The 24,684-nt window shown below is 43.4% G+C and overlaps 1 protein-coding gene across 1 annotated transcript in view; it reads right to left on the bottom strand.

The window, feature by feature from the left end:
• Positions 1-1,406: 1,406 nt before the first annotated feature.
• LOC308301171 (uncharacterized protein) overlaps positions 1,407-24,684 on the bottom strand; it is a gene marked incomplete at its 3' end in the record, with an annotated part of 64,663 nt that continues 41,385 nt past the window's right edge. The window contains exons 16-19 of the mRNA XM_080745064.1: positions 7,874-7,963; positions 7,243-7,380; positions 5,260-5,438; positions 1,407-1,539 (exon numbers count right to left, since the gene is read on the bottom strand). Of these exons, the coding sequence (XP_080601190.1) occupies positions 1,407-1,539; positions 5,260-5,438; positions 7,243-7,380; positions 7,874-7,963 (540 nt within the window). The remainder of the gene's footprint in view (positions 1,540-5,259; positions 5,439-7,242; positions 7,381-7,873; positions 7,964-24,684) is intronic.

The following is a 24,684-nucleotide window of genomic DNA, read 5'->3' on the forward strand; positions in this document are numbered from 1 at the left end:
AAGAAAAGGAAAGAGGTTTGCGTCAAAGCAATATTAGTATTCTAAATCGTGTACCAAAAATTCCAGAAATCACGTTCTGGTATAATAGTCAAGAGTATTATAAACACATCTGCATCTTTCACTCCATTCCTTCAGGAGTCATTATTCTGCCCATTCTTCTTAGCTCAACAGAAAATATTTTAATGTAATGTTTCAAAGAGCAGCAGGCCATCTACCTTTTATTTAACTTAACAATGTAACTGCTACTTGCTGAAACGTTAGCTGGCAAAAATATTATTGAATCAGATAAATAATTAGTAATTGGTTTTACTAGAAAAGATAAACCCACAAGACAATTATTGGGCACTAAAATCGAGTTGAATAATCTGTGCATAAAATGGAAGTTTTAGGTGAGATTTTTTTATATTTGTTCCTCTTATCTGGCAAATTCTACAGAACAATCCCTCAGAAACTCCAATCCCCTCTGGCTGTCAGATAACCAATACTTCAGACTTAAGATCTTTTTTACAGCATTAAAATAAATGAGGGGAAGGATTCTCTCTCTCACACACATGAGCCTAAGCTCAGGTAGCATTTAAATAGCCAATGATGTGTAAGGCTGCACCTCTTCTTACATACGGTCACTCCGTAGAAAAAAAACAAAACCTTAGCCTCAGAAAGTGCAGTAAATATATACATTCAAATAAACATTTCACAACTGTGTCAACACAATTCCAGCCCTGTACACACAGCCTAGTTTCCTTGCATTATAAGAACTATCCAGCCGAGTTGCACTGAATCAACCAACATGCATATTATTTTAAATAAAAATGGCAAACTAAAAATGGGTATTAACAGAAAAATGCTGTTTCATACAACATTGTCACTCTGGTCCTGACTACTGCACATCACCTGGTGTTCCAGATCTAAAATTAGTCCACCGTTTGATCGCAACTCCAAAATCCAACTGTATTTTGGGTCTCTATTAATACAGGAACTGAGGAACCACTGAAATACAGGAATTGGGAAACTCAGCTATAAATTCAGCGATATCAAATTGGACTAGCGGGTTAAATTCTGTGTCCCAAGTTAGCCGACAACACACTGAATGGGAATTTGTCAGGTCTTGTCAGACCTTTGAATGTTGCAGTAGATGGGATACTGAGCTGAACCGGGTATGTTAATCACAGCATTGATTGGGAGACAAATGACCTACCGACGGGGCTCAGTAGCTCCGCCGTATAAAGTATAGTTCTTGACCGTGACGGAGGCGCCCGTCTCAGGCGGCCTTGAGCCACGGGTGACAATGACCTGCTGGTAGCTCAGTAGACAGACATGACAAATTCCCGTTCGGTGCGTTGAAGGCTGCATAATATGCAACTCTAAAGCTCTCAGTCTCCGTCCACCTTGAAACAGAACGGTTTCCTTCAGGCGATGAAGTTGTAGACGAGGAAGGTGGGCGTGTTGCTGTACTTGGTGGCGAACTGCTTGCCGTCGGGGGTGGGGTCAGAGAAGGCGATCTCCTCCTTCGTCAGATGGCCGCCAAATATGAAGGTGTTCCTGAAGAGAGTTAAACAAATCATTGTTACACCAGGGAAGTCGGGGAACAAACAGGTCTTTGGGCCACTTCTGAAAGAGCCCAACTCAAATGAAAATAATACCTGATGTTATGAATATTTAGATTCTCCATACTGGAGAAGTTCATAGGACCACAACACATACAGATCCTTCTCCAAAAAAATCACACCCGTGTGAACTGAGCGGTGGTTTACCCACCAACCCTGTACTGTACTGTACATATTCTGTGTTCTATATCTATGAATTCTATGTGTTCTAGATCTATGAATTCTATGTGTTCTATATCTATGAATTCTGTCTCCCCCCCCCCCCCCCCCGCCCGCCCAGGCTAGTCTCAACAGCACCCTCTTACCCCCCCCCCCCCCCCCCTTCCCCCCTGTGTGTGTGTGTGTGTGTGTGTGTGTGTGTGTGTGTGCGTGTGTGTGCCTGGCCTGAAAACAGCGCCCCTCCCTTAACATGTGTGGTCATAAAAGGTACTGTAGGGCAGGCTACATACAGACAGACAGACAGACAGACAGACAGACAGACAGACAGACACGGACGGAGACAGACATACCCACACACACGGCCACGTATAGGAGCGTTGTGACCACCGCTCAAAAATAGAATATTGTGTGAAAGTAAATCAGAATCTTCTTGAAACTTTCATATATTTCTTTAAACTTTCATATATTCTAAATACATTGGACATTCAGTGAATTATTCCAAACCTTTTTTTGTTAAAACTTTGAATTTTTATGGCATACATCTCATATCAAAAGTCCATATTTCAAAATATTACAATATTATACGAGACCACTCAACACAAGGATTTATAATAGAAATGTCAACCTTCTGAAGTCAGAGTTGTTTGAAGTCCAGTGGGAAGTTTCCAAAGTCAGTTATGATTTGGGTTGCTATGGCATCTGCAATGCTTTTTTACACAATATTCTAATTTTTCGAGAAGGATCTTTATGCTTTGCTTGCTAATTATTTTAATTTTCAAGATCATAAACGTGCACCGCAAATATTCACACCAGGAGGCACACCCCAATATGTGTAAGAAATATGTTAATATGTTATGTATAATATAATAGCATGACAACATAGCAGCTATAGGGGCAGTCAGATGTGGGATTTAATCGATCTCTCCCGTGCACATGCATCATAGGTGATGCCATGTAGCCTGGCCAGCCAGCCTCATACTGTGCATTCACTCACTCACTCACTCGTTCCTTCCCAAAATATAATTGGGCTAATAGGCAGCTTGAAAAGTGGGCAGGAGTACTTGCCTTGACAGACAGACTCCTCTAACCAATCAGCGTAGCAAAACATCTCTCAGCCAGTCGGCAGAACGGCAAACAAACACGTCTTTTCGGCCGATGAACTCCGCTAGCGCATCCCCCGTGTTCCTTTGTAATTGTTGTAATTGATTCCAACTCTGAAATAACTTCACTTATTGCTTGTTTAATTGTTTCAGTGTTAAAGCCGGTTGCACGCTGCACGGCGTGTTTTCGTTGCGTTTTGGAAATCCGAAATCCGGAGGCCAGGAAGAGAGAGAGGAAAGAGAGAGAGCAAGGGACTCAGTGGCAACAGTTGCGAAAATCGAAAAAAAAAAAATCAACCCTGGTCCGAAAATAAATATGAAACGGGCGGCAGTGTGCAAACGTGATTGACATAAGGCGAGGTTGATTTTTTTATTCACGTGTTCCAAAATTCACTCCGATATTCGGCCCGAGAAACGCAGCAGTGTGCAAAGACCTGAACTGTTACACTTGTTGCATCGAGGGCAGCCATGTTGTTTTGAAAATGCTGCAGCAAGCATCTACGTCACCATCTACACATGGACCAATCAGGGGAAGCTTTTCACTTGTTGTGCGAACAGCAGTTGAAACGCAGTCAGATTGGCCCCGATCGGAAAATGATCGGGGCCAACTTCTCATACTCTGTGCCTCTCTGCTGAAGTCCAGACCTCATAATGGGAAGGAGGAATGAGTGAACGCAGTATGAGGGATGGCCCGCCATGCAGCTAGATGCCATGGTCCCGACGTGGTCTGTGCACTGCTTGCGTATGCATGCACATCATAGGTGTGGCGTTATCTGCATGAGTGAGGTGCACGCAGCACAGGTGCGCTGCATGGAACAGACAGATGTAGAGATCCTTATGAACTTACTGTGCACCCATGTTGGTGCAATTAAGAGAATCTCTGGAAAATACATTTATGTTTTACATGAACTGATTGTAAAACCACGAGGCAACAGTTGTACAGCTTCAATTGAAGAGAGGAATTCATTACCTTTGGATACTGTAGATCTCATAAAGTGGATTAGACTAGTCTGGGATCACTTCTCTTTTCGAGCTTGTAACCGGTCAGGAGCGGAAACCACAACACGTCATATTGTTGTACTCAAAGACTACAATTTGGCCGGAACTATCCACCGGAAACAGGTTTAACCCAAAATAATTCCCCTGCACTCAAGGACATACTTTTAGGGCCTACCTAATAAACTCCTTGATGCGGAGTAGTTTTGCTTTTGAAAAATGAGTTTGGTATATGCATCTTTTAGTCCAACTCGTAGCAACTGGAAAGACTACACTAGGCTACTCGAGCATTTTAATTGGGATTGGGGAAACAAACGGGGGAACCAAATCAAAGCGACGCCGCTTCTTCTAGTGGTTTCCGCGATTTAGGCGGAAACCAAACGGCCTGTTGTGAACGAACACCAGGCTTTTCCCCCAGAAAGCCTGGTAGGCGAGGTTAGGATTAGACAGCATGCAGGAAGGAGTTTGGTGTTTGATTGGCACCTGCAAGCCAGCTAGAAAGCCTATAGCAAACTAAACTCTTATAGCAGTGTTTTGCAAATGGGGGTATGTGTACCCCTAGGGGTACGCGGAGGTACTGCAGTACCCCAGGCATTTTCTGGAGGTACTCCAGAAAATGCCCTTAAAAAGGAAAACTAGAATAAATCATGCTTGTTCATAGTTAAAGAATTAGGAGGGGAACAAACATTTACTGTTATGTTTAATGAAGACACATGGAGAAACTTGATATTAGCCTGAGTTGCCAACCCAAATGACATGGTACCAGGCAACTGGGATACGTTTTAAAGTGACTGAAAGTTTATGACCCCAGTGTTGAAAATGAGAAAAGGAGAAACCGTTTGAAACTCTTTCACTCCATTTGTTATTTTCATATTCTTGAAATGGGGGGTTATCATAGCATCATATACCACTAATCATTTATATTTTAATTGCAGTTTTATAATCAAAATGCTGTCGGGTAAAGGGGGTACTTGGATTCAGAAATCATGGAAAGGGGGTACTCAAGCCAAAAAAGATTGAGAAACACCGTCTTATCGCATGATGTTGTGAGGACAGTGAAGTAAGCCATTTACCATGAGAGGGAGTGGATTGTTGGCTGATTGTTGATTGTTTGACACTCGGCTTCGCCTCGTGCCACAACCCTGAAACAGTGGTAAATCAGCCAACAACCCATGACCCTCGAATGGTAAATTGCTTTTCTACCACTTCTACATATAAATGAAAGAAAACACAGTTGTAACTTGCAAGCTTATTTAGTTACAATCAACTGCAACACAACAGTGGGCGGGGTCCATGAGCCAACTAAAGGTTGTTGACTGATTTACCACTGTATTTAGCCAATCAGAATCCAGTATCTGAACATGTGACCACAACAAGTGGTAGAAAGCGGCTCTCGCTACCTGACTGTGTCCAGCATGCGCGTGGCGATGTTCTGCCGCCGCGCCAGGCTGAACACCCAGATGCGGCTGATCCCACACAGCGCCCTCTCTGGCGTGGAGGAGCAGCACCAGGCCCTGTGGTGCTCCATGAAGTCCTCCCGGTTCATCCTCTGGTCGGCCTGGTCCAGGACACGGAACGCCTGGCGCAAGGAAGACAAAGAGACGCACCCGTTTAAAACCCACACAGCATTACAGCCACACTGTACATACTGTAGGTCTGTGCACATGGTTACTCATTACCTTTAACAGGGTTCCCACCCATTTTTACCAATTCATTTCCAAAACTTTTCCAGAATATTTAACCCAATGTCCAGGACTATATAACAATAATTCAGCTCAATAACAGGTCGCTTACTCCTATGCGCAATGCCCAAATACAGGTAGTGTATGCCAGTGGTTCTCAACCTTTTCAGGCCGTGACCCCCGAAATAATCATATTTTAACTGGGGACCCCGGCACCCTGACAAGCACTAAGAGTTGAGGAATTTTGTTTAACACGGTTTCATGGTGAAAATAGCCGATCTACATGCTCACAACGCCTCGCAACGCGAGGCGTTGTGAGCATGTAGATCTGCTATTTTCACAATTTCTGCCTCTAATATTTGACAATTTGGCCAATGTTTCATTTGGCATTTCAGAGGCATTAACAAAATCAATAACCAAAGACAATACACAGCAAATTTTTCCAGGACCTTCCAGGACCCTTGATCAATTCCCAAACTTTTCCAGTACTGGAAAAATATTTTTCTAATTTCAAAATATTTCCAGGAATTTCATGACCGTGGGAACGCTGCGTCTTGCTGTGGCATCCTTTCTTGTTTTTTTTGTTTAGTTTTTTTATTCTTGATTATTTGCATTGACAATGGTCACTTTTCTTATTGTTGGCCCTGCACTGTTGGGTTGTGTTGGTAGTATTGAGTACTATTGCTGTGTTGATATGGTGGTGTGATACTTGTGTTGCTCTGACTAGCATTGACTGTTATGAATACTTTTTGTTTGGCACTGCTTTGTTAAGTTGTGCTTTTAAGTATTGCTCTTTTTGTGTGTGAGCGTTGAATGTTTCTTGGTTTATATTCTTCGTATTTTTTTTACTGTACACAACGGTTTTCTTACCTCTTTGTAACTTGTAACGTTTAACTGCTGTGCTGCCTCTGGGCAACTGAATTTCCTCTGTGGGATAATAAAGGTATCCATCTATCCATCTGTCTACCTTAGAGCTGTACTATACAGTACACTATCTATCCATCTGTCTACCTTAGAGCTGTACTATACAGTACACTATCTATCCATCTGTCTACCTTAGAGCTGTACTATACAGTACACTCTATCTATCCATCTGTCTACCTTAGAGCTGTACTATACAGTACACTATCTATCCATCTGTCTACCTTAGAGCTGTACTATACAGTACACTCTATCTATCCATCTGTCTACCTTAGAGCTGTACTATACAGTACACTCTATCTATCCATCTGTCTACCTTAGAGCTGTACTATACAGTACACTGATGAACTGTCTACCTTAGAGCTGTACTATACAGTACACTGATGCATTTGTTGTAAATCTGTCTAATCTAAAGTTGTGAGAAGGAATGGAAACCCCTAATCTGTGACATGATGTCACAGACATTATTATTCACGATGCACATTAAAGTAAGCCTCCAGGATCGATGCCCGTTTAATTAGCGTTCTCATTTCTTGTCATCCTGACGAGAGAGATTCAATATGCATCTCCATACGCAATGATCGATCCGATATATCTCTCACACACACACACACACACACACACACACACACACACACACACACACACACACACACACACACACACACACACACACACACACACACACACACACACACACACACACACACACACACACACACACACACACACACACACACACACACACACACACACACACACACACACACACACACACACCTGTCGTATGTGTTCAGCGACGAGGCAGCCGACCACCTTTTGTTCCGTGTTGATGAACAGATAGGTGGTGGCCTGTGTGACGCTGCTTAGATTCTGGAAGCCCAGCTCGTTGTCTGCCACGCGACGCACATCCTCAGCCTGCCAAAAACAGATGGGAGCCTTTACAGGTCAATCTTTTACTCTAAAACAAATGTCAATCTGATCATCATTGGCACACAAACAATGGCATTAGGAGAAAAGTGCTTATCCGTGGTAATCATATGGGCATTCCTAACACTAGATGCAAAAAAAAAAAAGAAGGAAAAGAAACCATTTTTGTGTATATCAAAAGGTCCCTAAATATTTGTGTATATTCAAAGGTCCCTAAATAGGCCATTCTTCATTACTTCCAGTGAACAGAAATTCAAAAAGTGATGACATCGACAGGTCCGCTTGCATATAAATGAACCTTTGATTACATTCACCTGTTTGTTTCCCATTGCTGCCTCCCATTACTCAGATTTTAAATCCCATCCCCTGAAGGGCTGGTCCCCTCGGATTGGTTCAGAAACACACAGGCTTCCTTTTCAAACTGAAACTTCAAAATAAAAATACCCTAAATAGTCATTTCATTGGGTCTTTAAAGCCCCACCTTTTTAACAGCGTATTTGGGATCGTCTGGTAGAACCAGGATGATTTTTCCATCCCAGAACTCGGCAACGACCCTCTCCTTCTTCCAGCCCTGCCAACGCCAGACAACAAAGACACAGACAGACCGGGAGAGAGAGAGAGAGAGCTATGGTGACAATTCAGTACAGGTTGAGCCCTGGTTCCAAAATGTTTTCAGCTGAGACCCAAAAGATACATTGTTGTCTCCTCCGGTTCCAAACTTAACAAAATCATGAATTACTTTCTGGGATGTCACACACTCGGTTATATGTGAGGTTCTGGGATATGAAATTCCCCATTCATGTCTGGTACTATACAGTACATGGGTCATATGGAGGGGTCTGGTACTATACAGTACATGGGTCATATGGAGGGGTCTGTACACACGACTAAGATCCTTCTGGTTGCTGCGAAAAAGGCAATTACCAGGAACTGAACATTCTGGACTATAAACAGTGGAGGACAACATTCAGGACATGTAACATTTGATTTAAAAAAAAAAATGGTTATTGTACAAGTTCAAAAAAGGAGAGATATTAAAGAAAGCGTAGGGTAAGTAAAACCTTGTTACCACCTAATCTCAGTCACCGTTGGCCCGGTCGCTGCCAAAATGAGCACACACACTCCCTGGATGCCAATTCAGAACCTCTGAGTCTGACCCACATTTTTCCACCATGAGGCCAATGTTTGCAAAACACATTTCTGTGCACTACTCTTACAGATTTTGTCCAAAAATCCTACAAATCGGTAGGCAGAATCTCGACAGTCATGTGATCGACATGGATCTGTCCGATTTTGCATATTCCATCCTGATTGGCTAAGATTGGCTTCCAAAGTTTGTAGGATTGAGCCGTTTTGAACAAAACGCCTCAAATCACAAACACAAAGTGCAATTTTCATGAAATCGCACACACACATTCCCACTAGGCCGAGGAAGAAATGCCACTTATTTTTTTTTAAATCAGCCTCATGGTGGCGCTATAACAGGCCGATTTGTCGTTTTACCTATAACTCCACCGATCAGTTTCAAACTTTGTAAGCGCACTCCCTAGAGGCCAAGGAAAAACCCTTTCCCTGCATTTTTCACATCAGCCTTTTATAGCGCCACCATGAGGCTGTTTTTTTGACAAACATTTTTTGACACTTCACTGTCTCTGAAGCTAACTTGTCCACTCACCTTGGATTGCGTTTGACCCCGCTCATTCATAACCACCTAATTCAATACCACCCAATGCACACCCACAACCAACATACCACACCTGGTGGAGACCTGTGCTCGGAAGAGCACTGCTTCTAGTTTTGATTGTGTGCTAAAGCTACATTTAGCAGTAAATTGTTCCTACCTAAATTAATTGTCCCAGTTAGGATAAGAACAGCTGTGTATGCTTTTTCTCCATATCCTCATGTTTATTATTTCTGTTATTTCAGACACCATTCATTCATCACCATGCATGTTTGTGTATTTTGGAAATAATAAAATAAAAGTGTACAAAGTGTCTCTTGTATATTCGATAACAACTGATCTGTGAACAGTAAGTTAAGTATGTGTTAATAGTTGATTATGTTATTGGGACGTTATTCTAAAGTTAACCCTTAACTAATTATTAACAAATTATTAACAAGTCGTTAACAAACGGTTTGATAATGGTCTATTAACTACTTATAACGGATAGTTATTATAAAGTGTTACAGCATTTTGTGTGAGGTTTTCAGTTTTGTGTGTGCAGTTTTGAGAAAGCCGTTATTGTAGTGAAAAATGTGTGTTAACAATTGTGGAAAAACTGTGAAGAGTCCTTAAATTGTCACTTTAGAAATGTGCAGATACCCTCTATACACTTAAATGTTATGTTGGTTTGTTTACTGTTGAGTGAGAAATCATTCTCTTCTCTCACATTTCAAAGACAATCTTTTTTCTCCAAATAGCCGATCTACAAGCTCACAACCTGACGATGTAAATCGACTATAGTTAAACTATATAATTTTTTTCAAAATAGTAAGATGTTTAGGGATAAGGAGTTAAGACATGGACGAAAATATAGCTCAATATGTATACAGGGTTCCCACACATGTTTACCAATTCATTTCCAAAACTTTTCCAGAATATTTGACCCAATTTCCAGGACTATATAACAATAATTCATCTCAATAACAGGTGGCTTACTCCTATGCGCAATGCCCAAAGACAGGTAGTGTATGCCAGTGGTTCTCAACCTTTTCAGGCCGTGACCCCCAAAATAATCATGTTTTAACTGGGGACCCCGGCACCCTGACGAGCACTAAGAGTTGAGGAATTTTGTATAACACGGTTCTATTGTGAAAATAGCAGATCTACCTTTGTGTGTGACGTGACACGAGCGTTGTTAACTAAACTAGTGGAAACAGCCGATCTACAAGCACACTGTAGATCTGCTGTTTTCACTACTTTTGTGCGTCAGTCTTGTATGATGAAACAGGGCTTTACTTAAAAAAATCAAACCTCGTTTCGAAGTGAAACGGTGAACTGTTATTCTATGTGTTCTAGAGTTATGAACTCTGTGATCTGTACATTCTTTATATTCTGAATGAATGAATGAATGAATGATTTTATCTGGAGGGCCGAATTGTCATGTGAAGCTTGACCAATCCTCAAAGTATCCAATCATCAGACCGGGACGGACACTACACACATATTCTGGACGTACGGGACAGATAAAACCTGTTCATTCTGGACTGAAATGACCATATATGGACATGGGACACACATTTTGTTTTTCCAAAAAACTTCATTCTGGACTGATATTCTGGTCGTACGGGACAGATAAAACCTGTTCATTCTGGACTGAAATGACCATATATGGACATGAGGTGACAGTTTTTAAAAAACCTGTTCATTCTGGACTGAAATGTCCATATATGGACATGGGACACACGTTTTGTTTTTGAAAAAACCTGTTTATTCTGGACTGAAATGACCATATATGGACATGGGACACACAAAGCCACTCATACAAATTTGAAACTTGGAGATAGAAGGTTTCTGCCTGACAGTGACAATATATTAAAAGTCTATATTAGCTATATCAGCCTACTGTCAAAATGACTAAGTAGGCTACAAATACATAATGAGCATTACATTTCTACAGCATTGGAAAGCATTAAGAATGTTTGTGTCATGTTTGTCCTCCTACAGGAACCTTATTAAAACCAAAAATATATATATGTCACAGTTAATTTGAGATTCAGTTAGATTGAGAACAGGAGCGCTCGTTTTTGGTCACAAGGTGGAGCAGGCGGTGCCTCCTTCAGGGAACTAGGAATAATTTGACTGAGGTTAGGGTTAGGATTAGGTTTAGGCACAGTTTTACTGAGGTTAGGGTTAGGTTTGGGGTTAGGTTTAGGGTAAGGGTTAGGGTTGAACATCCAGGTGAACAAAAACAAGCGCTCCTACCCCAATCTAACTGAGTTACCCAAACTAACTGTAACAATGACTTTTTTTCTATTGATTAGTCACGCCATGGAGACTAGAGTTCAATAATATGTTTAGTTTTTTGTCGCATTCCTAAGACAAAAAAATGTGATAATAATAAATCTACCCCCATTCGTTCCGGAATCAATGGGGGTAAATTTACTTGAATCAAATTGTTGTCTTAGGAATGTGACAAAAAACTAAAAATATTATTGAACTCTAGTCTCCATGGCGTGAATAATCAATAGAAAAAATGTCATTTTGGGGGTGAACTACTCCTTTAATACATTTTTGAAAAAGCTCCAGGGAGCCACTAGGGCGGCGCTAAAGAGCCGCATGCGGCTCTAGAGCCGCGGGTTGCTGACCCCCGGGATAGGGGAAAGACACGCCCTCTACAGAGGTCTTAAAAGTCTTTTAATGCAGCTGGGTGCAGATTCTAGACAATTTCACCAATTTCTACTACTTAAACCGTCAATACCAAACCTCCTCGCCAAAAATAGCTAACAAGCTGAGGCTTTGTGAGCTTTTAGATCTGCTATTTTCGACTCGTGGTGTAGTGTAACTTGTACACCAGGCCATTTGGTTGGAAGTGGCGCTCACTTTGTGACAGCTAACTGTCACTGCTGTTTTAACTATGGTCCAAGTCACTGTCTTGATGTCTCAATCATAGACGGTGTGTCCAAGAATACAAAAATTAATTGTGATTTTGCCACCCCTAAATCTAATTCCTGGCTCCTTTAATGGGCCGGAGAAGGGGAGCCGTCTGGCTAAGGACTCATGGAAACACATGCAAATGCAGGTAAAACTGTGATGTGCCATGAGGTGCTGTCCAATTAAAACATTAAAGACTCCATATTGGGGCATAGCTGACCCGTAAAATCCATATTTGGGCATGGCTGACTTATGACTTCATCATGATGACAGATGAATTGTATAAATTACCAGTGCAGAAACCAAGGGCATACCATAGCTAGTATTATCCATGATCAAGACCACTGGTTGTCAAGAACCTTGAGGACGTCTATTGTTTGGTATTTTACCGTGTTTGAAATGTTGCACTGGACTTTACATCTGGAAGGAGACATATGTGCAAATGTTAGATTGTATGGCACTGTTGTAACAGTAGGGCTAAAGTTGTACTGCTTTGGAACAGTGGCTCTGCGGGACAGGGATAGCGAGGATAGCGATAGCCTTGAGGGCGACCTATCCGATGAGGACGACCTGCTTGACGGGGTTCTCGTGCACATCTTAGACACAGTGTCTTTGCGCTGGAAGACGTTGTCCCCCAAGAAGATTGGACGAATAGGACCATGTCTTGAGCCCCGCGATGTACTTGGTGTGGCGAGCGGCACAGCTGTGCTGATAGACCACATTATCTATTTTTGGGGTGCGGTTTGCCGTTGGGGGTTTATCGCTGCATTTGATATCGACACCCACAGATGGTTAGAGCTTCGCGTTTGTGAGATTGTTCCAGTGGCCAGGAATGGACACTCCGCCTGTGTCTGGGGGAAGGTCATGTACGTCTTTGGAGGATTGACGCCAGTATGGGTTCAGAGAGGACTCACCAACACCATGTACAAGTTGGACACCTCCACAAAGGTCTGGTCTAGAGTGAACACCAGAGGTACTCCTCCACCCCCTGTGCGTGATCACACTGCCACCGTCATCGGGACAAAGATGTTTGTATTTGGAGGCGTGGGAGTGAACAAGGAGGTGTACCAGGACCTCATCAGCGTGTTTGACAAAGAGACCAACTGCTGGCAGAGCGTGACTATTCCACAGCTTGGTTTACATGTACGTTATTACGCGTATTCAGCTTTTGCCTACAATGGAGAGCTGTACATGCTTTGTGGTTTCTACAATGATCTGTGGAAATTTAATTCAGAGACAGCCTCCTGGAGAATGGTAAAGCCCAAGGGCAAAGGCCCGTGTGCATACGATATGAGCTGTGGCATGGTGGGAGATCGTATCTTCTTCTTTGGAGGGAGAAGCGGCGGTATCACTGATGACCTGTGCACCTTAGACTTAAGCCCCGGTCTCAAGGTGTTATGCAAGCTAGCGGTTATTCGGTACGGTCTGGAGAAGTCGGAACTCTTGAATGGCATCAAGGGGGAACTGGCAGCCATGACTAACAAGGAATACTGCATAAACAAATATAAGGAGTACCACGCATGTCGTGGATCTTGCAGAATTTGTCCATATCTGAAGTCACATGGGTAAGTATGAGTGTCCGTATGAGAATGGAACTATGTATGGAGATAGCTGATCTCACAGACAGAACAGTCCATACAAGGAGATATGTACCTGTTTGATACTGTTTGAGCACCGCTCACTTTGCATGGTACAGTACGCCACTATATCTACTTGTACATGAGCAAGAAAGGTCAACTCCGCCCTAAAAAACATCTAGGCTAATTTTCCTGCTTATATTGAGCCCAAATAACTGTCCATGGGGTCTATTAGACAGAAACAATGCCCCTGTTGTCCAGTTTCCCTCAGCAGAACCCAGCAGCCCTCATAGCATGGAGTGGAGCCATCCCGGAGACGCGTCCCCGCAGTGGGGACCTGTTCCCACGAGGGGACGGAGCGCCGTGAGGTAGAACCTGGAGACGGGGACACAATTCTCCTGTGGAGGATTGTGTCCCCACAGGAGGACGGAGCGCCGGCAGGTAGAGTCCCTACGGGACCGAACCCTAACCTCAGTAAAACTCTACGGGACCGAACCCTAACCTCAGTAAAACTCTACGGGACCGAACCCTAACCTCAGTAAAACTAACGCTGGTGAAATGATAACCTGTGGAAGCTGGTGAAAAGCTAACCTGTGCCCCTGTGGCTAACCTGCCGACGCTGGTGAAAGCTAACCTGGTGAAATGCTAACCTGCGTCCCGTGGGGGGACTGGGACGCCAAGAGAGATCTCCCTTGCTGCGGGACCTGCCCTCGATGAAGTAAATGACTATGACAAATTTAAGGCGGCCATCTTGGCCATCTTGACACAACCTCTAAACCAGGGCTCAAAGGTTTCACACATGGACCTATGACCCCACCAAGCCCGTTCGAGCGCAGATCGCAGCCGTGATGCAACTGACCCGTGCCTGTTTGGTCAGGCCATTGATTGAATTGTGATGGATCGCTGCATTCGAATTTTCCCGGCGGATGCCAAGCGACATGCCGCCCAAAGCAGCCCAGCATTACTGGACAATCACCAGGTTACAGTGGACCTGTGGAGAACCCCTGCCCGGCACGTCATGAACACCGGGGAGACAGGCCCAGGCTGAGAAGAGGCGACATGGAGGCCCCAACCCAGTACCAGACTGCCAGGCCGGCTCCGCCCCAATCGCCCCCACGATTGCTACAGCTGACCACTTGTGACTGGCGAAGGTGCTTCACCTGTGGCCAGGAGGGCCATCTACCCTGGAGTTGTCCTGGGAATGATGAATCCATGCCTACAGAGGGTCCACCCATGTCCCAACAGAAAGGCAGCACCTATACCTCACCACCTGCTGGGCACATTCTTTTTTTTTTTTAATATTTTTTATCCCACAGTTTTTTAACCCCTTTTCTCACCCAGTGCCAACTACCTAACCTGTAGTCCTGGTTTCTGCTCTACCCCTGCCGTGCCAGGGGACTTGGGGAGCACCTGGCTGGCTAGGGGGAGATGGTATAGAAACCAGGACTACTGCATGTTTTTGTGAGGGCATCTACCCTAGGAGACACGGGGAGAACATGCAAACTCCACACAGAAAGGCCCTATCGCCAACCCCACCTAGGGTGTGGGCGCTGATGTCCATTTCCAAACCTTTTCCAGAATATTTAACCCAATTTCCAGGACTATATAACAATAATTCAGCTCAATAACAGGTGGCTTACTCCTATGCGCAATGCCCAAAGACAGGTAGTGTATGCCAGTGGTTCTCAACCTTTTCAGGCCGTGACCCCCAAAATAATCATGTTTTAACTGGGGACCCGGCACCCTGACGAGCACTAAGAGTTGAGGAATTTTGTATAACACGGTTGTTCTATTGTGAAAATAGCAGATCTACCTTTGTGTGTGACGTGACACGAGGGTTGTGAACTAAACTAGTGAAAACAGCCGATCTACAAGCACAGTTGTGTGCTTGTAGATCTGCTGTTTTCACTAATTTTGTTCGTCAGTCTTGTATGATGAAACAGGGCTTTACTTAAAAAAAATCAAACCTCGGTTCGAAGTGAAGCGGTGAACTTTTATTCTATGTGTTCTAGAGTTATGAACTCTGTAATCTAAACATTCTTTATATTCTAAATGAATGAATGATTTTATCTGGAGGGCCGAATTGTCATGTGAAGCTTGACCAATCCTCAAAGCATCCAATCATCAGACCGGGACGGACACTACACAGATGGACGGACGGGACAGATAAAACCTGTTCATTCTGAACTGAAATGGCCATATATGGACATGGAACACACATTTTGCTTTTTTAAAAAGCCTATTCATTTTGGACTGATATTCTGGACGTACGGGACACAAAAAACCTGTTCATTCTGGACTGGAGTGACCATATATGGACATGAGGTGACATACATTTTGTTTTTGAAAAAGCCTGTTCTGGACTGAGATGACCATATATGGACATGAAACATATTTTGTTTTTGAAAAAACCTGTTCATTCTGGATTGAAATGACCATATATGGGCGTGGGACACACAAAGCCACTCACCGCTTCAAAAAAATGTGATCTGTACATTCTTTATATTCTGAATGAATGAATGAATGATTTTATCTGGAGGGCCGAATTGTCATGTGAAGCTTGACCAATCCTCAAAGTATCCAATCATCAGACCGGGACGGACACTACACACATATTCTGGACGTACGGGACAGATAAAACCTGTTCATTCTGGACTGAAATTACCATATATGGACATGGGACACACATTTTGTTTTTGAAAAAACCTATTCATTCTGGACTGATATTCTGGACGTACGGGACAGATAAAACCTGTTCATTCTGGACTGAAATTACCATATATGGACATGAGGTGAAAGACATTTTTTTTTTTTAAACACCTGTTCATTCTGGACTGAAATGACCATATATGGACATGGGACACACAAAGCCACTCATTGGAAGCGGCTTTCACCGCTTCAAAAACATACAAATTTGAAACTTGGAGATACAAGGTTTCTGCCTGACAGTGACAATATATTAAAAGTCTATATTAGCTATATCAGCCTACTGTCAAAATGACTAACCCCCCGGCTCCACCGGGCGCGTCGCGTCAACGTCAACGCTGGGAACGCTCCCGTTTTAATCAATGAAGGGAGCTCCACTGCCGACGGCGACGTCAACGTCGGACGCTCCGGTGACGGCGTCCAAACTCGAAAATCGCCCCGGTTCAATTTTTTGACGCCGTCCACAACGTCCAGTCATGTATAAAATATGAATAAAATGCTTTGTATATTAAATGTAGGCTATATACGTGCGTTTCTGCTGTTGGCTATCCATTCACAAGGGTGACTATGTCCCAAATGTAATTATGTAATTACAGCGGTCTACTTTGATACAATTATGTATAAACACAACAGGCTATACTGTAGGCTAATCAAGACAAAACAAAGTGGTCAGTGCTGCATTGCTGCTCTCTGCTGTGAACATAGTGTGCGCTATACGTTCACATTCAGGTCACAAATAGTTTTATTCCTGTTTGAAAGTGATTTTCATGTTTTGGAAATGGGCTATATTGGCCATAGAATGAATACCTCACAGTCACAGCCGCTGCGCTGCGGTGGAGCCGGTCGGACGTCAAAGTGACGGGGTTAGTAGGCTACACATACATATGCAAAAATATACAAATGTTCAGAGCATGGTTCTGAGCCCGGCCCGGCCCGTTTTTGGCAGGCCGGGCTGGGCCCTGGTCGGGTTCCGTCGGGCTTGCAGGGCTCTAATTGGGGCATAGCTGACCCGTAAAATCCATATTTGGGCATGGCTGACTTATGACTTCATCATGATGACAGATGAATTGTATAAATTACCAGTGCAGAAACCAAGGGCATACCGTAGCTAGTATTATCCATGACCAAGACCACTCATTGTCAAGAACCTTGAGGACGTCTAATGTTTGGTATTTTGCCGTGTTTGAAATGTTGCACTGGACTTTACATCTGGAAGCAGACCCAAATGCAAATGTTAGAATGTATGGTGCTGTTGTAACAGTAGGGCTGAAGTTGTACTGCTTTGGAACAATGGCTCTGCAGGACAGGGATAGCGAGGATAGCGATGAGGATGGCTCATCCGATGAGGACGAACTGTGTCACGGGGTGCTCGTGCACATCTTAGACACAGTGTCTTTGCGCTGGAAGACGTTGTCCCCCAAGAAGATTGGACGAATAGGACAACGTCTTGTGCCCGGCGATGTACTTGGTGTGGCGAGCGGCACAGCTGTGCTGATAGACCGCATTATCTATTTTTGGGGTGCGGTTTGCCGTTGGGGGTATATCGCTGCATTTGATATCGACACCCACAGATGGTTAGAGCTTCGGGTTCGTGAGGCTGTTCCAGTGGCCAGGAATGGACACTCCGCCTGTGTCTGGGGGAAGGTCATGTACGTCTTTGGAGGATTGAAGCAAGTATGGTGGCAGAGAGGACTCACCAACACCATGTACAAGTTGGACACCTCCACAAAGGTCTGGTCTATAGTGAACACCAGAGGTACTCCTCCACCTCCTGTGCGTGATCACACTGCCACCGTCATCGGGACAAAGATGTTTGTATTTGGAGGCGTGGGAGTGAACAAGGAGGTGTACCAGGACCTCATCAGCGTGTTTGACAAAGAGACCAACTGCTGGCAGAGCGTGACTATTCCACAGCTTGGTTTAGATGTACGTTATTACGCGTATTCAGCTTTTGCCTACAATGGAGAGCTGTACATACTTTGTGGTTTCTACAATGATCTGTGGAAATTAAATTCAGAGACAGCCTCCTGGAGAATGGTAAAGCCCAAGGGCAAAGGCCCGTGTGCATACAATATGAGCTGTGGCATGGTGGGAGATCGTATCTTCTTCTTTGGAGGGTTAAATGGCGATATCATTGATGACCTGTGCACCTTAGACTTAAGCCCCGGTCTCAAGGTGTTATGCAAGCTAGCAGTTATTCGGTACGGTCTGGAGAAGTCGGAACTCCCGAATGACATCAAGTGGGAACTGGCAGTAATGACTAACAAAGAATACTGCAAAAACAATTATAAGGAGTACCACAGATGTGTTGGATTTCTTTGCAGATTTTATCCATATCTGAAGTCACATGACTGGAACTGACAGAACAGTCCATACAAGGAGATATGTACCTGTTTGATACTGTTTGAGCACCGCTCACTTTGCATGGTACAGTACGCCACTATATCTGTACATGAGCAAGAAAGGTCAACTCCACCCTAAAAAACATCTAGGCTAATTTTCCTGCTTATATTGAGCCCAAATAACTGTCCATGGGGTCTATTAGACAGAAATGCCCCTGTTGTCCAGTTTCCCTCAGCAGAACCCAGCAGCCCTCATAGCATGGAGTGGAGCCATCCCGGAGACGCGTCCCCGCGGTGGGGACCGGACCGTTCCCCAAGAGGGGAAGGCTCCGCAGGTTGGCCACAGGGGCACAGGTTATCATTTCACCCGCGGGGGGGGCGGAGCGTTGCTAGGTTAGATGGATAGATAGATACCTTGTAGCAACTCATAATGTAATAACGGCTCATAATGTAATAAGAAAAATGTAATAAAAACTCTTAATGTAATAATCAGCTCATAATGTAATAAAAAAATTAGCGCATAACGTAATAATATATTTCTCAATAATGTAATAATTGCGACCGTCAGGTCGCAGTTTAGTATCAAAACCTCCACCGGCCGTCCGTCCGTCGGTCACACGTCACACCTTTGCCCTGCTCATATCTCCGCATCAGTATTACATCACACTGCTTGGTGTGTGCCGTCAGGGTCATTTGTGTACGGTGTGATGTCATACTGATGTCAGCAGCTATGTCTCTATATATGGAGTTATATGTTGTTCGTGTCCAAATATGGGGCTTGTGAGGTCAGACTTAGTGAGATTCGTCGGTTATCTCCATATATGGAGGGAGAACCAGCTTATGAGCCGATGAGTTGTGTCAGAGTCGAGATCCTGCTTGCATCTAATCTGTCGGTAGATAATGCCGGTCTTATATAAGGGTCATTTGTGTACGGTCTACGGTGTGATGTCAGCAGTGTGATGTCATACCGATGTCAGCAGCTATGTCTCTATATATGGAGTTATATGTTGTTCGTGTCCAAATATGGGGCTTGTGAGGTCAGACTCAGTGAGATTTGTCGGTTATCTCCATATATGGAGTGATGTGTTGGTTATCTCCATATCTGGAGATTCAACCTTCAACGATTTTGACATCTTGTTACTAATCTGTCGGTAGATAATGCCGGTCTTATATAAGGGTCATTTGTGTACGGTGTGATGTCATACTGATGTCAGCAGTGTGACAGGAGATAAGCGACCCCGATTAGGGAGTCTTACTGGTGTAATAATGTGTTACATTAACACGTTGCAGTCCGAAATAGAATGGTGGTTGGTAGATTAGCCGTGAAATTTCTATTATTGTATTGTGATCTGAGACATAATATTATGTTTATAAACATGACCCCGCAGCCCCTCCATCTTGAACAGCGCCGCTGTTTTTTCTTTTTTTTTCCCCCCCAGGCCAGTAACTCACCATGATTTTCTCGATCTCCGTTGGGATAGAATGGGGGTTTTGGCCGATCGTCGATGTCCCCGTGCGTTTCGCGTGCGCGATCCTTTCACGTAAATGTCCCCGCAAATAGTCCATGTGTGACTGAAGAACAGAACTGAAAAGTTTCGCTAGCATAGCCCCAAGCATGGCTGCAGGAGGAGCTCGAGTGTGTAGACAGTAAACGGATGGGTGGAAGGTGCCTTGGAGAAGGAGAGGCGCTGACGTCACCTCTGCTTCATGCACGGTCTGCATGAGCTATCAGTGCACGAGTGGTGACTAGGGAAGGTTAGACGATCGCCGATTTTCGGATCAAAAGCTTTTATTCCGGTTTTAAAGACAAAGTCCGGGAATGTACGACGTGGCTGAGAGTCCCTGGGGGGATGTGCGATATAGTACGGTTTTAACATTAAGGGGCTCCCCTTGGCTTAGAAGGTGTTAAGAACCTCCACATAGGAGGCTCATAATGTAATAAAACGTCATAATGTACGGTAATAATGTATTTTTTATTACAGTATGAGCTGATTATTACATTATGAGCTTTTATTACATTTTAATTATTACATTATGAGCCCTTATTACATTATGAGTTGCTACACACCCTGCCAACTTTGTTGATGAAGAATGGAGCAACTATCTGCTAAACATGCAGTAAATGAATACATATGGGGATCATTTAGCTGTACAAAGAGCATCCACAATGTTCAACATACAGTTCGTGATTGTATCAACACTGGGTGTTGATGCAACATCGATAATATCCCCATGTGGTCAGTATGACGACAGTCTGCCATTGCTAGTTCTGGGCCACTTTGACGAAGGTCATGGGGACCATTATGTGAGCCTTGATGGACCAGTCACACACTTGATTCAAAGAGTCCAAGAAGCAGAGGAGAGCGCACCACTTCGATCTGTCCCTCACTCTGGCACTAAGTCTAGCCCTCACTCTGTACCTCACTCTGGCCCAGGGCCGGATTTATAATAGGGCTTGACGTGCTGAAGCACAGGGCTTCAACAACCACAGGGGGGATCTACAAGCACACAACGCCTCGCATCGGCTGTTTTCACTAGTTTTGTGCGACAGTCTTGTATGATGAAGCAGGGCTTTGCTTTACCAAAAGACGTACACATTTGAAACTTGGAGATGCGAGGTTTCTGCCCAACAGTGACGATATGTTGGTGATTATGTTGCGAGGAAAACATATAATAGCCATTTTGGTTAGAACTGACAGAAAATAACTTTGTAATTCAAGTTTAAAATGAGACTAAATATTAAATAGTGTCCAAATAAATTCCAAATATTATCAAATGATCTTGCGGCACCCCTGGACTAGCCTGGGGCCAGCCTAGATACTAATGCATCTAGCTAACTAACTGCAGTATCTATCTACCCATCCCTACCTTGTTTTAACATGGCTGGGATGTCTAGCTCAGCTAGGCTACCCCTGGACTGCCGTCACGGCACCCCAGGGTGCCCTGTCACCCACTTTGAAAACCCCTGGTTCCAAAATGTTTTCAGCTGAGACCCAAAAGATACATTGTTGTTGTCTCCTCCAGGTTCCAAACTTAACAAAATCATGAATTACCTTCTGGGATGTCACACACTCGGTTATATGTGAGGTTCTGGGATATGAGATTCCCCATTCATGTCTGGTACTATACATGGATGGGTCATATGGAGGGGTCTGTACACACAGAGGACTGATATTTGACTAAGATCCTTCTGGTTGCTGCGAAAAAGGCAATTACCAGGAACTGAACATTCCGGACTATAAACAGTGGAGGACAATATTCAGGACAGGTAACATTTGATTTAACATTCAAGTTGAAAATAAAAAAAGAACGCTTCAATAAAAGATGGGAAAAATGGTTATTGTACAAGTTCAAAAAAGGAGAGATATTAAAGAAAGCGCATAAAGATAAATGTGAACCTCTGTCAATTTTTGCTTTCTCGGTTTTGTTGTCTCCACCAGCCGAAGGCATGGGGGAGAGTATGTTTTCCCCTCTGTCCGTACGTCCGTGTGTGTCCGTGCGCGCGTCCTCGGCTCGCAGTTTGTTACCACCTAATCTCAGTCACCGTTGGCCCGGTCGCTGCCAAAATGAGCACACACACTCCCTGGATGCCAATTCAGAACCTCTGAGTCTGACCCACATTTTTCCACCATGAGGCCGATGTTTGCAAAGCACATTTCTGTGCACTAACTACTCTTACAGATTTTGTCCAAAAATCCTACAAATCGGTAGGCAGTATCTCGACAGTCATGTGATCGACATGGATCTGTCCGATTTTGCATATTCCATCCTGATTGGCTAAGATTGGCTTCCAAAGTTTGTAGGATTGAGCCGTTTTGAACGAAACGCCTCAAATCACAAACACAAAGTGCAATTTTCATGAAATCGCACACACACATTCCCACTAGGCAGAGGAAGAAATGCCACTTACATCTTTTTAAATCAGCCTCATGGTGGCGCTATAACAGGCCGATTTGTCGTTTTACCTAAAACTCCACCGATCAGTTTCAAACTTTGTAAGCGCGCTCCCTAGAGGCCAAGGGAAAACCCTTTCCCTGCATTTTTCACATCAGCCTTTTATAGCGCCACCATGAGGCTGTTTTTTGACAAACATTTTTTGACACTTCACTGTCTCTGAAGCTAACTTGTCCTCTCACCTTGGATTGCGTTTGACCCCGCTCATTCATAACCACCTAATTCAATACCACCCAATGCACACCCACAACCAACATACCACACCTGGTGGAGACCTGTGCTCGGAAGAGCACTGCTTCTAGTTTTGATTGTGTGCTAAAGCTATAATTAGCAGTAAATTGTTCCTACCTAAATTGTTTCTCCCAGTTAGGATAAGAACAGCTGTGTATGCTTTTTCTCCATATCCTCAAGTTTATTATTTCTGTTATTTCAGACACCATTCATTCATCACCATGCATGTTTGTGTATTTTGGAAATAATAAAATAAAAGTGTACAAAGTGTCTCTTACTGTATATTCGATGTTAATCAACTGATTAACAACTGATCTGTAAACAGTAAGTTAAGTATTTGTTAATAGTTGATGGGACGTTATTCTAAACTAATTATTAATAACAAATGCTTAACAAGTCGTTAACAGTTTGATAATGGTCTATTAACTACTTAAAACGGATAATTATAAAGTGTTACAGCATTTTGTGGTGTGAGGCTTTCAGTTTTGAGAAAGCCGTTATTGTAGTGAAAAAATGTGTGTTAACAATTGTGGAAAAACTGTCAAGAGTCCTTAAATTGTCACTTAAGAAATGTGCAGATACCCTCTATACACTTAAATGTTATGTTGGTTTGTTTACTGTTGAGTGAGAAATCATTCTCTTCTCCACCCCAATACATTTCAAAGACAATTTCTTTTCTCCAAATAGCCGATCTACAAGCTCACAACCTGACGATGTAAATCGACTATAATAGTTAAACTATTTAATTTTTAATTTTTTTCAAAATAGTAAGATGTTTAGGGATAAGGAGTTAAGACATGGACGGAAATATAGCTCAATATGTATACAGGGTTCCCACACATTTTTACCAATTCATTTCCAAAACTTTTCCAGAATATTTGACCCAATTTCCAGGACTATAACAATAATTCAGTTCAATAACAGGTCGCTTACTCCTATGCGCAATGCCCAAAGACAGGTAGTGTATGCCAGTGGTTCTAAACCTTTTCAGGCCGTGACCCCCGAAATAATCATGTTTTAACTGGGGACCCCGGCACCCTGACGAGCACTAAGAGTTGAGGATTTTTTTATAACACGGTTCTATTGTGAAAATAGCAGATCTACCTTTGTGTGTGACGTGACACGAGCGTTGTGAACTAAACTAGTGAAAACAGCCGATCTACAAGCACAATCTGCTGTTTTCACTACTTTTGTGCGTCAGTCTTGTATGATGAAACAGGGCTTTACTTAAAAAAATCAAACCTAGGGGGAAAGACACGCCCTCTACAGAGGTCTTAAAAGTATTTTAGTGCAGCTGGGTGCAGATTCTAGACAACTTCACCAATTTCTACTACTTAAACCGTCAATACCAAACCTCCTCGCCAAAAATAGCTAACAAGCTGAGACTTGTGAGCTTTTATATCTGCTATTTTTGACTCGTGGTGTAGTGTAACTTGTACACCAGGCCATTTGGTTGGAAGTGGCGCTCACCTTGTGACAGCTAACTGTCACTGCTGTTTTAACTATGGTCCAAGTCACTGTCTTGATGTCTCAATCATAGACAGTGTGTCCAAGAATACAAAAATGAATTGTGATTTTGCCACCCCTAAATCTAATTCCTGGCTTCTTTAACGCTGATCCCGAGTATACTCGTGAAAAATACTCGAGTATTTAGAGTGCCGATACAGAGTATACTCGCGTAAAATACTGTATATAGAGTAACGCCGGCACCCTTACCCTACGGTCCGTTGGAAAGTCCTGGCACGATTGGACTCACCGATTCATCATCATCACGGATCCACGTGCACAAAATAGTAATCCCTTAACATGGGGGCCGACGGTGGATCTCATCTTTAATGTCCATTTTCTCCAAACAACACTTTTAAAGCCAAGGATGGCATTAGATTCT

This window comes from Nannobrachium achirus, assembly GCF_963921795.1.
Source record: "Nannobrachium achirus genome assembly, chromosome: 16".
Taxonomy (NCBI): Eukaryota; Metazoa; Chordata; class Actinopteri; order Myctophiformes; family Myctophidae; genus Nannobrachium; species Nannobrachium achirus.